We start from the raw sequence: 13,626 nt of genomic DNA on the forward strand, positions 1-13,626 counted from the left end.
AATTATGACACAAACAACATGCCATACGCTATACACGCACGCAGGTGGCAATGCAACAGACGCTTGTATTGGTGCTTTACGCGGATAGCTATATTCTCGTGAGATGAGGTTTAGCCAATACCGTCAATACGCGACCAATACGCACACGAACAAATGGGAAATTGGATGAGACCCACAGGAACTGGGTTAACAAATGATTCCTCGCCGTATCATAAATAATGTATAGTATTTGATGTATTAATTTTGCATGTGGTACTTAATCTCCTGACATCGCGGAATCTATCATTCGGTGAACTACTTTTAAGAATTACAAATAATTCATTCTTGTATTCTTAATCATGCTTATTCGATTACTTTCCGTGTAGTTATTGTTCTGTTACCTCGATTGTACGGTGTGTGGCGCGGGAAGGTATAACGAAACGTGGTGTTTTCTCCTCAGGTGATGTATTTCACAGCCACGGCCCCCTACGTGTTCATGGCAATCCTGCTCATACGTGGGGCGACCTTGCCAGGTGCAAAGGAAGGCATCATATTCTACCTAAAACCCAACGTAACAAGACTGGCCGAGATTGAGGTATGGACGGCATTCGGCGTATTGATGTTATCCAGAGATGTGTGTATAGTGCAGTATGCGCAGTGTGTGTTGACTAACATGATGATATCAGAAGTAGATAATAGGGAATTCCCTATTATTTTTCCCCCCTTTTAATATTTCCCTATAATAGGGGATAATTCCCTATTATCTACTTCTGATGATATCTAAATGGCGTGCTAAGGGGGAGTGGCATTTTTCCTTCAACCCTATTCCCAGAAAAAAAACTTTATCCGATCGAATAAGAGAATAGAAAAGAGATGAGTAGCATCGTTTAAAGACTATTGCGTCTCTAGATTTATGTTCCATAGTTAAGAGCGAAAAGTAACTGTTGTGTCCGTTTCTGCCAAAAGAAATCGTGTTTTTTTTGGTATTTGCTGAAACGAAAACGTCGCGTTTCTAGACGTTAAAACGCGTCTAAATGTGGCGTGCTATACTGCCGCTAATAGGGTCTATGTCCCCAGGGTACTGCCGGAACGTACCCTGGTAACTATCTGATATGGTTAGGGTTAGGGTTAGGGTGAGGGTTAGGGAGTAGGCGTAGGCGACTCCCTAGACTCGTTAGTGGAGTAGGCGAGGTACGGTCCGGCATATTAGATAGTATTAGATAGTACCAGGGTACGTTCCGGTATACCGGACCGTACCCAGGGTACGTTCCGGCAGTACCCTGGGGGACATAGACCCTCTCAGCTATACTGCCCGGGGTGTGCATGCGTTGAGGGAAGGAGGTAGGGGTCATTTCTTGTTATAATGCTTTGGGGCCGGCTTTAGGACTTAGATAGAATGTTTAACATACTTAGTAAGTTGGCATCGTTTGTCTAACTAGCGGCTGGTTGTCTACGTGTGCATATAGAGTTGCGAATCCGCATGTGATGCATATATATATATATATATATATATATATATATATATGTATATATATGCGTATAATATATATATGCGTATATATATAGATATATATATATATATATATGTAGATATAAGTTTAGCCAGAAAGTGTGAGCTTGTAGTGGTGTGGTATAGGGAACAAGACCTGTTGGCTAGCTAGCTAGGATGGACATTGCATGCTGTTTGTCACCGGTGAAGTGTATAGTCAGATTAACGTTGCCGCAGCGTCAGTGGGTGGCGGATTCATCGTTTTTTTTCGTGGGATTGGATGAGTTATATTGTTCGTTGTGCACAGGTAACGTAGTTCTAATGTGAACTAACCTGGCACACCAGCAGCAGTGTACTGTGCCCTGCTTGTTGCTCTATGTGCCATTGTTGTTGTTGTTGTTGTTACGGCATTGACTAAATTACGTCGCCTATATGAAACGAGAGAAATGTGTAAACTGGGTGTAGAAATGAAATAATCAAATGTCTTTCGCATTCACCGAAGACACATGTAAGTAGTGTGTGCCAGCGTGCTGTTCTTTTTCCGTGTCAAAGTGACGCGCGTTAGATATATGCTAGTTTGCATTATATCTAGCTAAGTGTATGTATGTCAGTACCAGGGTGTGGATCTAAGGAAAATTGTAAGCAGAGATAAATGGCTAGGTTTCATGAACGCTGGCTGGAGAGGTGATAACGGGGAGGGTTGCGTTACCACTGCAATTAACAATGAAAAAAACTTCGCTGCAGTCCAATAAAATCTGATCACTTCGAATATATATATATATATATATATATATATATATATATATATTCATATTAAATATTATATATTCTAAAATTACCAGTGCAGGTGTAATCCCTATTCCTCCTCTGATCCACCTCGTATTGGCGTGTCTTGATTAATTTGCTAGCTGATGATGAGTTAATTGATTATCGTGAAAGAGGTTGTCATAAACCTCGAAAATAAGTACCAAAGGTTATTTTCTTAATTTAATTAATTAGAGCTGTCATTAATTAGATGTGTATGTGCCGTGCATTCTCTCACACACACACTCACACACACACACACACACACACAGACGCCCGCGCACACGCTTTTTTCCCCACCTCCCATCATGCTTACTTTCTCTTTCCCTCACTATCCCTCTCTCACATACGCAATCTCTCCTGTCTTCTCTTTATATCTGTCTGTAATTACTAATATAAAACAGTAAAACACTTTTTGGCAATAATAATATTGAAAGCACACAGTGTTCGCGTTATTCAAGTTTTGTGTGTTTTCGGTTGAAGCTAGGTTGCACTATCTGTTGATGTGGTTTTTTTCTTTATTTCCGGCAGTTTATATTAATGTTACAATAACAGCATTTTTTTGTTACATCTCCTTATCTGCCATGATCTGTTTGGTTCACGGGTGGCATAATTGTTGATTCGATAAATGCCTACGTTTTAAATGTCGTGCCATTTTCAATAAATCATTGTATTATGAGCGTATTTGTGTTTCTTTGTCCTACCTTGGAGTAATCATTCTGACTGATTAGATGATTGATTATATGACTGATCAGAATGACTGATCAGAATGACTGATCAGAATGACAGATGACTGATCAGAATGATTACTCCAAGGTCCTACTGTTTCGCGCAACCCTGGACCGCCTGAGCTTGTTCTGCTGCTTTTGGGATGTGCGACTATAACAGAGTATGGGTTGTGTGTTCCGCAGACTTGGGTCGATGCTGGAACTCAGATCTTCTTCTCCTATTCCATCTCGCTAGGAACGCTGACTGCTCTGGGCAGTTACAACAAGTTTCATCACAACTCCTACAAGTACGCACGATGACGTGATCAACACCGTTGTCATATTAGTTATTGATTAATGATCGATTGTTGATAATTATTAATGCGGATGATGATGGTGCTAGATGCGCACTATATTATTATATTTAAATAATATATATATAATATATCTATATATATATACATATATATATATAATACATTATAATACATCTCTATAATATATATATATATATATATATATATATATATATATCAGGAGTAGATAATGGGTACTATCTACCTCCTATTACCTACTATCTACTCCTGATATATATTATTTATAAAAGGACCCTGGTCTTATGCTTGTGTGTGCGTGTGTGCGGCTGCTGCCTTGCAGGGATAGCATCATCTTTGCGTTCACGAACAGCGGTACGAGTTTCTTCGCTGGCTTTGTCATCTTCACCGTGCTTGGCTTCATGGCAGGCAAGCAGGGAAAGAGTGTCGCCGACGTCGCCGAGTCTGGTGAGTGCGCATGCGCGACGCAGCAGTGTCGCTAGCTCAGCGTTAGCGCCCCTGGCTCGCACACGGACCAAGTTCCATATTGAGTTTAAATCAAACTTGCGAAATTATAACAGGTTTTTTTTTTAATCGTGTAACGTTTTGCGATGTTTGTTCAGTAATAACAAGTTTAAATAAAACTTGTCAAATTATAACAGCGGGCTTGCCTTTTAATCGTGTGACGTTGCGTAATGTTGTGAACCCTCTACACTCAAACCTGCGTTAGCGGAAACCTTTATGGAATAAACAGCTGCTTGTAGAAAACCGTTTGAAGGACAATTGTGTCGTACTCTTCAGCAGAAACGTCCAAAAAATTATATGCATTATGTTAGTTGGGCACGAAGGGTCGTTGTCGTATAATGGCGTATAATATGTACCCGAGGTAACTATTTGATATGGTTAGGGTTAGGGTTAGGGTGTTAGGGTTAGGGAGTAGGCGTAGGCGACATACTCGCCGACACCGCGAGTACTACATATACGACAACGACCCCTTCAGCGTTAGTTGGTAGCTTGAGGAATGAGTGGTGGCCAAAGTCTAAGAGATATTAATAAAACCAGGAGCGTATAATGACAAATATATTTGTCATTATACGCTCCTGATAAAACAGACACCAGAGAAGAGTGAAAATTCCTGTTGGGAGGTATATGATAAAACTACTGCAACGGAACAGATACCTGTAGGATAATTAAGAGTTTTTACATGTCCCATTATTCTTATTATGTGTAAATTATCATATGTTACATTAACGAACAGTTTTTGGTTATTTTCCTCAGTGACGTACCCTCGTGCACAGGTTTGACTGTATAATGATAGCCAGATCTCAGTGAAGCAGGATAGGCCTACTTTCTTAGGAGTGTGAGAGCAGGCAGTAATTATTTGAGTTGTCCTGAGGCGGCCATCTTGTTATTCTGCTTGCAAGGAGTTGTCCTGAGGCGGCCATCTTGTTATTCTGCTTGCAAGGAGTTGTCCTGAGGCGGCCATCTTGTTATTCTGCTTGCAAGAAGTTGTCCTGTGGCGGCCATCTTGTTACTCTGCTTGCAAGGAGTTGTCCTGAGGCGGCCATCTTGTTACTCTGCTTGCAAGGAGTTGTCCTGAGGCGGCCATCTTGTTACTTTGCTTGCAAAGAGTTGTCCTAAGGCAGCCATCTTAACTGTTATTCTGCTTGCAAGGAGTTGTCCTGAGGTGGCCATCTTGTTACTTTGCTTGCAAGGATCGAGTTGTCCTAAGACAGCCATCTTAACTGTTACTCTGTTGCAAGGAGTTGTCCTAAACAAGCCATCTTAACTTTTATTCTGCTTGCAAGGAGTTGTCCTGAGGCAGCCATCTTGTTACTTTGCTTGCAAGGATCGAGTTGTCTTAAGGCAGCCATCTTAACTGTTATTCTGCTTACAGGTCCGGGTTTAGCGTTCATCGCATATCCGACGGCGTTAACACAGATGCCCATTGCGCCGCTCTGGTCTGTACTGTTCTTCTTCATGATTCTACTGCTAGGACTCGACAGCCAGGTACGTGAATGGGGAGCCAGGTATTTGGACAGGTAGACAGGTATTTGGGCATGTAGCCAGGTAATTTGGACACGTATATAGCCAGGTATTTAGGCAGGTAGCCTAGCTGGTATTTGCACATCCAGATAGACAGGTATATGGGCAGGTAGGCAGGTATTTGGGCGCGTAGCCAGGGATTTGGGCAGTTAGCCAGGTATTTGGGTGGATAACCTGATTTGTGAGCAGCTAGGTGTGTGAGCGAGTATAGCCAGGTGTTTGGGCTAGGTCACTCTAATGGTTGCATGCAGGTACACGAGCAGGGTTAGCTAGGCGCGTGGGGGGTGTGGCACGGTGGAGAGAGGCTATAGGTGTGTGAATGAATATTAACCTGCATGTATACATGTAGGAGAACTTCGCTGCAGTATTGTCTTAGCAGTATTAGCAGTATTAGCAGTATTAGCAGTCTTATCAGTATTAATTAAGTCTTAGCAGTATTAGCGAACGTGTGTTGAGTTTCTGCTACTGGTGAAAGTGATCACGTCACCATAAATAGTAAAGGTAAAAAAATCATGTCCACTTTTTCACAAAATGTAAGTAATTCTGTTAACTTTTTATGGTTAAATTGCTGCATTATACTTCCTATTTTACTATATTGTTCGATGTAAACATACGCTCGTGACTCATACATAGCCCATATCAAGCAATTAATGTCAGGATCATAATATCAAATCGTCCAGGTTTTTTGTATTTTTAACTATATAGTTGAGAAATAATCTTATCAGATAAGAATTTGAGGATACATTTAGTCCCGTAACAGACAAAAAAATTTTGTTGCAATTTTCTTACATTAAAAGTAAGTAGGGCCTACTAACGGCGTTAGTACTTACTTTTAAAGTAAAAAAATTGCAACAAAATTTTTACAAACATACACCATAGAAAATTCGTGACCTAGTCAATTTAAGCGTCGACATCATTCTGACGCGTGATTCTGGCTTCAGTTTGTTGGTATAGAGGGCTTCATCACAGCTATACAGGATCTCTACCCGCGCCAACTGCGTCAGAAAGGCAAGCGCGAGCTGTTCATAGCTGTCGTCTGCATCTTCTCGTTCTTCGTCGGCCTCAGTATGGTGACAGAGGTAGATTACATCTTACAGCTTAACTACTTACTAACTACTAACTATGTAAGGAGGTCTATTGCTGCCCGTGATCGTATTAGTGGTTACGCGTGAGTGTGTTTAATACACCCTTGCTAGCATCTATGTGAACGAATGTAAGAATGATAGATAACGCACAGTATGACGTATTCATGAATCACTTTAATTGACACTACTTTATCTAGCATCCGCCCGTAACGTGGCGAATGCGTACAGTGTAGTACGCGAGTAAACCTCACATAACTTACGAGGTATATAAGTTGTCAGTCGCTGTCTCTAACCAAGATGCCTGTATTTCTATTACACTATCGCTCTGTCCTCTCTCTCTGGTCGCACACGCGGTTATATACTGCCATAGGTAGACACGCCTACCTATTGTTTCTAGTCAGTCCGTACTACATGCTACGTCTATAATTGGCCTAATTCTATCCTGTCTATTCCCGCGTTACGACTTTACACAGCTGGTCATATATGCCAACCAGAACATTAGGCTATTCCTAGATATTTACTTATCCGTCCTTCGACGGTATTACAACTACCTAACTAGCTTACTTAACTAGCTTACAGCTGGGTTTACACTGCCAATTTTGTATTGGCGAATTGCCGAATTGTACCAACTTCGCAATTTCGCAACCGACAATCGGCAATGTAAACGCAAAAGTTGCACGGCCAACCGATCGATAGCAGCTAGTTGGGAGATTAGAACATGTTCTAATTCGGCAATTCGGCAATTCGCCAACTCAAAGTTGGCAGTGTAAATCCAGCTGTAGGCACATGCCAACACTGCCGCACCTCATATTTCTACTCTAGCAAACGATGTCTCAAGCTCTCGCTCTCTTTGCTGTTGTATATTTGCTATTGTTGATATCGTGTGGGGAAAAAGCTTTACGCACAGCTATGACGTCGTGATGTTCTAGATTAAATACAGACGTGCAGTGTGTTTATGTCATGGTGATTCAATCCATCTCGTGTTTTACTCTTTTGAATTCGTCATTACGAAAGTATGACGGCCGGGAGTTGGTAATATCCCGTGCTAATGGAGTAATAGATATAATAGAAGCTTAATACGCTTGTGTTACGTAACTGACAGATATGCTATTTACTGACTAACAAAAATATATCCGCCTTGTCTGGTTGATTAGATCTTCTAGGGTTTCACGAAGCCGTATAACATTTTAATCATGTGTGCACGTAGGTAATTGGCTGCACGCTAGGCTCCTACGTTGATGCCAATCACGTGCACACATGTCGCGATAGCATTTTCATATAGACATTACTAATCCTCAAGAACTCATACAACGAAAACAAACAACCTTATCGTATATCCTGTTGATGCTGCATGCTGTGTCCACATATATATATCAGGAGTACATAACAGGGCAATGACGTTGATGCCCCGTCCCCAGTTATGTACTCCTGATGTGTGCGCGCGTGTGTGTATGTGGGTGTGTGTGTGCGTGCGTGCGTGTGTGCGTGCGTGCGTGCGTGCGTGCGTGCGTGTATGTGTGTGTGTGTGTGCGTGCGTGCGTGCGTGGCGTGCGTGCGCGTGCCTGGCGTGCTGTGTGTGTGGTGACAACGGCTGTGTACACCCACAAATATTATCGTGGTGTGTTGTACCCGCTTTGGCACTTACTATGCGCTATGCTATCATGAAGTGAATCTAATATATATTGAGTTCGTATGTTGTATGTATGTATGTATGTATGTATGTATGTATGTATGTATGTATGTATGTATCTCCTATAGGCGGTCAAACCTGCCGCAAGCGATCTGGATGCAATTTCAGCAGGTCCATCTCTTATACCCCGGCGTGTTCGTAGCTGAAAAAAACCTGTCAAACGTCAAAGCTCGCGAAAAATCCGTGAAAAACCGCTGCAATTCGCAATCTTCACACATATGTCAGCACAGCCTATGACTATTGATTTTCTTGCCCTCACCTCATGATCTCATCACTGCTGGTATTGTGAACCGAAACCGAAATCAAACTAAAACAGAGCATAGCCACGCCAGTTCAGAGGTACTACTACTACTCTCAGTTCAGAGTTTCGGTTCAGATGCTACGATCTGAGAATGCATTGTACCATTCCAAAGCTATGCATTTTCTGATTCAATACAAAAATTTCTTAATTTCAATGTGCATGGTTTGACGCCAACATTCACTAGACAATATCCAGTGGACACAGACCCCACTCGCTGGCCTGTCTCTATCTATACTATATATGGAATTTCTTTTATTCGGCGTACGATCTCACAATGGATAGCTGTACGTGGGGAGCTTAACAGTTGGATACGCCACGAATCTCTACATATTTGCACCAGAGAATAACACGAAAAACATTGTTTATCAAGTCTTTGAAACGAAAAGTCCAACCCATTCGTACATGCTGTTATATAACAATAGCTTTTTGTCATTTACTCCATATTACTGCTCAGAGGGTCTGTGTCCCCCCCCCCCGGGATACTGCGGGAACGTACCCTGGTTACGGTGGGGTATACGCGGAACGCTAGCCCTGGTACTATCTAATATGCGACGGACCGTACCGTCGCCTACTCCACTAACGAGTCTAGGGAGTCGCCTACGCCTACTCCTAAGCGCCCAACCGCTCGAACCCTAACGACCTAACCATATCAAATAGCCACCAGGGTACGTTGCCGGGTATACCTGGGGGACATAGACCCTATGAGCCATATTACTATTAATATTATGTCTCAGGTGTTCTAAGTTGGGTTGTGCTGTCATATAAATGTCATGACGTAACAGTTTTTCCCCATGCCTTATATCTTATTAGACCGATTTCAAATATTGATATTGGTGGGCAATGTCATTGTCGATGTTTACCCAATGTTCCTACTGTGTCGCATTATTAGTATAGTAGTATGAATTAGTAGCAACGATTTTACCCAGCGCAGGCGTACGCCGCAGCTAGTAATACAATAAATAAATAATACATATAAATATAAAGAAAATAATAATAATAGCAATATAATTTTGTTTGTTATTCGCGTACTGATACTATGGCTAGCTTATATACTAACATATATCACTACACTAACTTCTAACGTCTACGCTCTCTTGCGGCAGGGTGGAATGTACGTGTTCCAGATCTTCGACTAATTATACAGGAAGCCGCATCATACTGCTGGTGCGCAAGCCATGTGCGAGTGTATTGTCATCTCATATATTACGGTAGGTGGCGACGTGTGACATATGCACATATATATCTATGTATAGTCTATCTCTCTCTTTTATATATGATATATATATATATAATATATATATGTGCGTGTGTGTGTGTGGGGGGGGGGTGTGCGTGCGTGCGTGCGTGCGTGCGTGTGTGTGTGTGTGTGTGTGGCGTGTGTGCGTAGGTGCGAGTGTGTGGCGTGCGTGCGTGTGTGTGTGTGTGCGTGCGTGGTGTTTTTTGTGTGCGTGTGTGCGTAAGGTGCGAGTGTGTGCGTGCGTGCGTGTGTGTGTGCGTGCGTACGTGCGTGCGTGTGTGTGTGTGTGTGTGTGTGCGTGTGCGTGAGTGCGTGCGTACGGCGTGTGGTGTGTGTGTTTGTGCGCGTGGGTGTGTGTGTGTGGGTGCGTGTGTGTGTGTGTGTGTATGTGTATGTGTGCGTCGCGTGCGTGCGTGCGCGTTCGGTGTGCGTGCGTACGTGCGGTTCGTGCGTGCGTGGTGTGTGTGTGTGTGCGTGCGTGCGTGTGTGTGCGTGCGTGCGTGTGCGTGCGTGTACAGTCTGAGCGGACCGCAGTATGGCGGCGTTATGTTTTGTGAATATCCACTGAAAAGATCCTATGCGTGTCGTACATGCTTCTTGCCTTATATGGTGATGTATGTGCTGGAGGGGGAGAGCGAAATGCCGTGCATCGTGAATGTTTGTTCGAATGCTGGCATAATGAGCGCCTAGCTGTAAACTATACATGCAACCATAAACCCCGTTCCCATCGATAACTGAGTGGCAATGCTGTAATCTCCTTCACGTTCAAGCCATATATATATATACACATACATACATACGTCTGCACGCTCCTATTCATGCTGCACAGATAGGACCGTTGCTATGGCAACGATCGCGAAGATAAATTCTGAAATCTGTAGACATTCTGTATTACTCGTATCCATGGTTACTGATTTTACGTGGAGCCGCTGCCGCTGCGGGGTGCACCTTTACATGGACGTGTTTATCATTTCACAGCGCAGCCCTCGTTTCTAATTAGTTTTCGCCCTTTTCGGCTATTGACAGTGTGCGTGTGCGTGCGCATGCGCATCAGCAGCCTTGACAGGAACGTGCCGCGGTTTCTACTGATGATCGGTAGAATCTTGGAGTAATCATTCAGAATGATTACTCCAAGGTAGAATGTACTTGCTGGCGATCGTAAATGTAAACGTGTTCACGTAAATTCAAAACCCAATTACGCGCGCATAGAGTAAAAAGGAGATCGAGTAGATAATTATTAGAATTAGATGTGATTATTTTCGAAAATTGCATATTCGGTTTTCGCATTCCCCAAACAAACATTTTCGGTCGCTATTGATGTTGTAAAAATGGGGAATTTATTCTTGTATACTGTAGTTTTTGCTGGCAAGACTAATAAAATGTAAATAAATGTAAATGACTTATAATGAGTGGTTCCGGAATATTCCTACATTCCAAATAACCTCGAATTTCCCCGTAATGAACGCGTTGAACACGTGATAGAAGTGCACTCATGAATGTAAACGTAAATGTAATGTGTTTGTCCTCATAGAGAAGAGGGAGTCATTGAGAAGCAAATGCAGAAGAGGGAAGAGAATAGAAGAGATAACATATTATGTTAAGGGCTAATTAGTGGCTGGATGATTAGGTTAATATGACTAGATATCATCGCCGTGCACATTGGATTCGTTATCAACATTTCTTCACAAGGTTGTTTTGCATTGTTTCAGGCGTCAAACGTTTCTATGGCGACATTAACCAGATGCTGGGATACTCCATCAACCCCTACATGAAGATTAGCTGGATGTTTATAACGCCTTTGTTTTGTCTCGTAAGTCATGACTAGTTCTATGCTTACAATCACTCACAGAATATATTTGCCAACGTGCGTAGGGGGGGCCTACTGTACCTGCATATTAATTGAACTCTTGCTGTTACTTTCCTTCTTCATCCACGCGTTCAACATTACCAGCTGAAATCGAGGCTGTTACTAGCATATATATGTTGCTACAGTATTCTATGCTCGTGCCAGTGCATCTAACATTAAAAAATTCAACAATAGCTCGGTTAATTCGCCACACGAGAAACCCTCTGGTATGGAATCAGCCGCACAAACTGGGATTGCAATCATCACAACAGTTTCTGCTGAGATGACAGACGAGAGTTGCCATGACGACAGATGACGATTTTCATGATAACAGATGACGGTTGTCATAACGACGTCTACGGGGTGTTGCAGGTGATGTTTGCACTCAGTGCGTACTCATACTCAGAGCTGTCGTACAAGCGACCTCCGCCGTTCGGCACTTACTACTACCCGCAGTGGGCGATCGCGATTGGCTGGATACTGGCGGTATCCTCCATCTTGTGGATACCGATCGTAATGGCATATCTCCTACTCAGGGAATCTGGATCTTTGTCCGAGGTGAGTCCAATGTTTGTCAGATGTTTGTACCAACTTTTCAAGGCAAAATATAGGGTGTGACATTATACACGAATGCATCTTATATAAGAGTAAATACGGTATATTTCAATTTGCCTCAGGCGTTTACCGTAAGTTCCCGAGTGCCATCTGCACATGGCTTAGACCGAATAATTCTGTCCAATATAACCTTATTGGGGTAACCTTATTGGGGTAACCTTATTGGGGTAACCTTATTGGGGTAACCTTATTGGGGTAACCTTATGGTTATATGGGACAGAATTATTCGGTCTACACATGGCTGTAATCAATCTGATTTTCGATTCAATTTCTTTTTCGGCATTATTATGAATGCATATAGGATTACAAACGACATGCGTCTATAACGTAAATGCTTATGTGATATACTAGATAACTAGATACTAGTATAATACCAGGCATGAACACACAAAAGAGGTGTCATGCAGACTATATATTTGCCACGGAGTAGGCACCTAGCTTATTTTCCCCGGGGGTAATAAAGTCATGCGCGGTTTGCTCTGGGCAGTTTTCGGCATTTGCTATTGACCATGTCATAGTATCTACATTAGGGGCAGGGCCGTAGCCTGTGGGGGGGCAAGGGGGCAGCTGCGCCCCAGTAGATTTTGCAGCAAAATTTAAAGATAAGCTTAGCTAATAATCGTAAATAACCCTAATGTCACTTATCCGTGAAAGCCTTTTCTCAGACCCACCCCTACCACACTATCATTGCTTATGGACGTCGATCAAGAGCTGCGCCCGTCGCTCATCAGTACACGTGACACTTGAGTCATAAATTCCCCCCCCCAAAATCTACGGCCCTAAGAGGGTAACAGCCCCCACTAACACTCCCCCACCCCTTCTCTGCTAACTATTGGTGCTGGAGTAATATATTAAGCTGGGTTTACACTACCGACTTAGTTTGTGTTGGCGAATTGCCGAATTGAACCAACTTCCCAACTATACAACCGACAATCGGCAGTGTAAACGCAAAAGTTGCGCGACCAACCGATCGATAGCAACTAGTTGGGAGATTAGAACATGTTCTATCCTCGCCAACTCAGAGTTGCCGAATTGCGAAATTGGTTCAACTTGCCAATTCGCCAACGTAAATTCGGTAGAGTAAACCCGTGCGGTCGGTTAACCCATAGAAATAATATAGATAACTATCTATAATATATATATATAGATGTAGATATATAGATATATAGATATATAGATATATAGATATATAGATATATAGATATAGTCTATCTATATTATTTCTATGTGTTAACCCACCGGTGTTCTTTAATGGCTGTTTATTCTTGCAGCGGGTTGCCAAGCTGATTGAGCCGATACTGAAGGATCGATCGGGCGACGAGCTGCACGACAACCTCGCCATGGCCCCGTCGCCCACCGACGTCGAGAAGTACATGCCATCAGCATTCTACCCGGTGCTGCCACCTGACACTCAGACGAAGATGTGAAGCACGCGTTGTGTGGTGTGTGTGTGTGCGTGCGCCGTGCGTGACTGTGTGCGTGCGTGTGCGTGTTGTTGCTGCTGTGTGTGCTG

At 42.8% G+C, this 13,626-nt stretch overlaps 1 protein-coding gene across 1 annotated transcript in view; it reads left to right on the forward strand.

The window, feature by feature from the left end:
• The window catches only part of LOC106810804 (sodium- and chloride-dependent creatine transporter 1-like), a 34,990-nt gene extending 21,364 nt beyond the window's left edge, over nucleotides 1-13,626 (forward strand). Inside the window, 9 exon segments of the mRNA XM_014814258.1 lie at nucleotides 440-574; nucleotides 3,184-3,287; nucleotides 3,637-3,761; nucleotides 5,191-5,303; nucleotides 6,281-6,418; nucleotides 9,519-9,627; nucleotides 11,362-11,462; nucleotides 11,871-12,056; nucleotides 13,385-13,626. Coding sequence (XP_014669744.1) covers nucleotides 440-574; nucleotides 3,184-3,287; nucleotides 3,637-3,761; nucleotides 5,191-5,303; nucleotides 6,281-6,418; nucleotides 9,519-9,627; nucleotides 11,362-11,462; nucleotides 11,871-12,056; nucleotides 13,385-13,540 — 1,167 coding nt within the window. The 3' untranslated portion in view covers nucleotides 13,541-13,626.

The sequence above is a fragment of the Priapulus caudatus genome, unplaced genomic scaffold (assembly GCF_000485595.1).
Source record: "Priapulus caudatus unplaced genomic scaffold, Priapulus_caudatus-5.0.1 Scaffold475, whole genome shotgun sequence".
In the NCBI taxonomy this organism is placed as follows: Eukaryota; Metazoa; Priapulida; class Priapulimorpha; order Priapulimorphida; family Priapulidae; genus Priapulus; species Priapulus caudatus.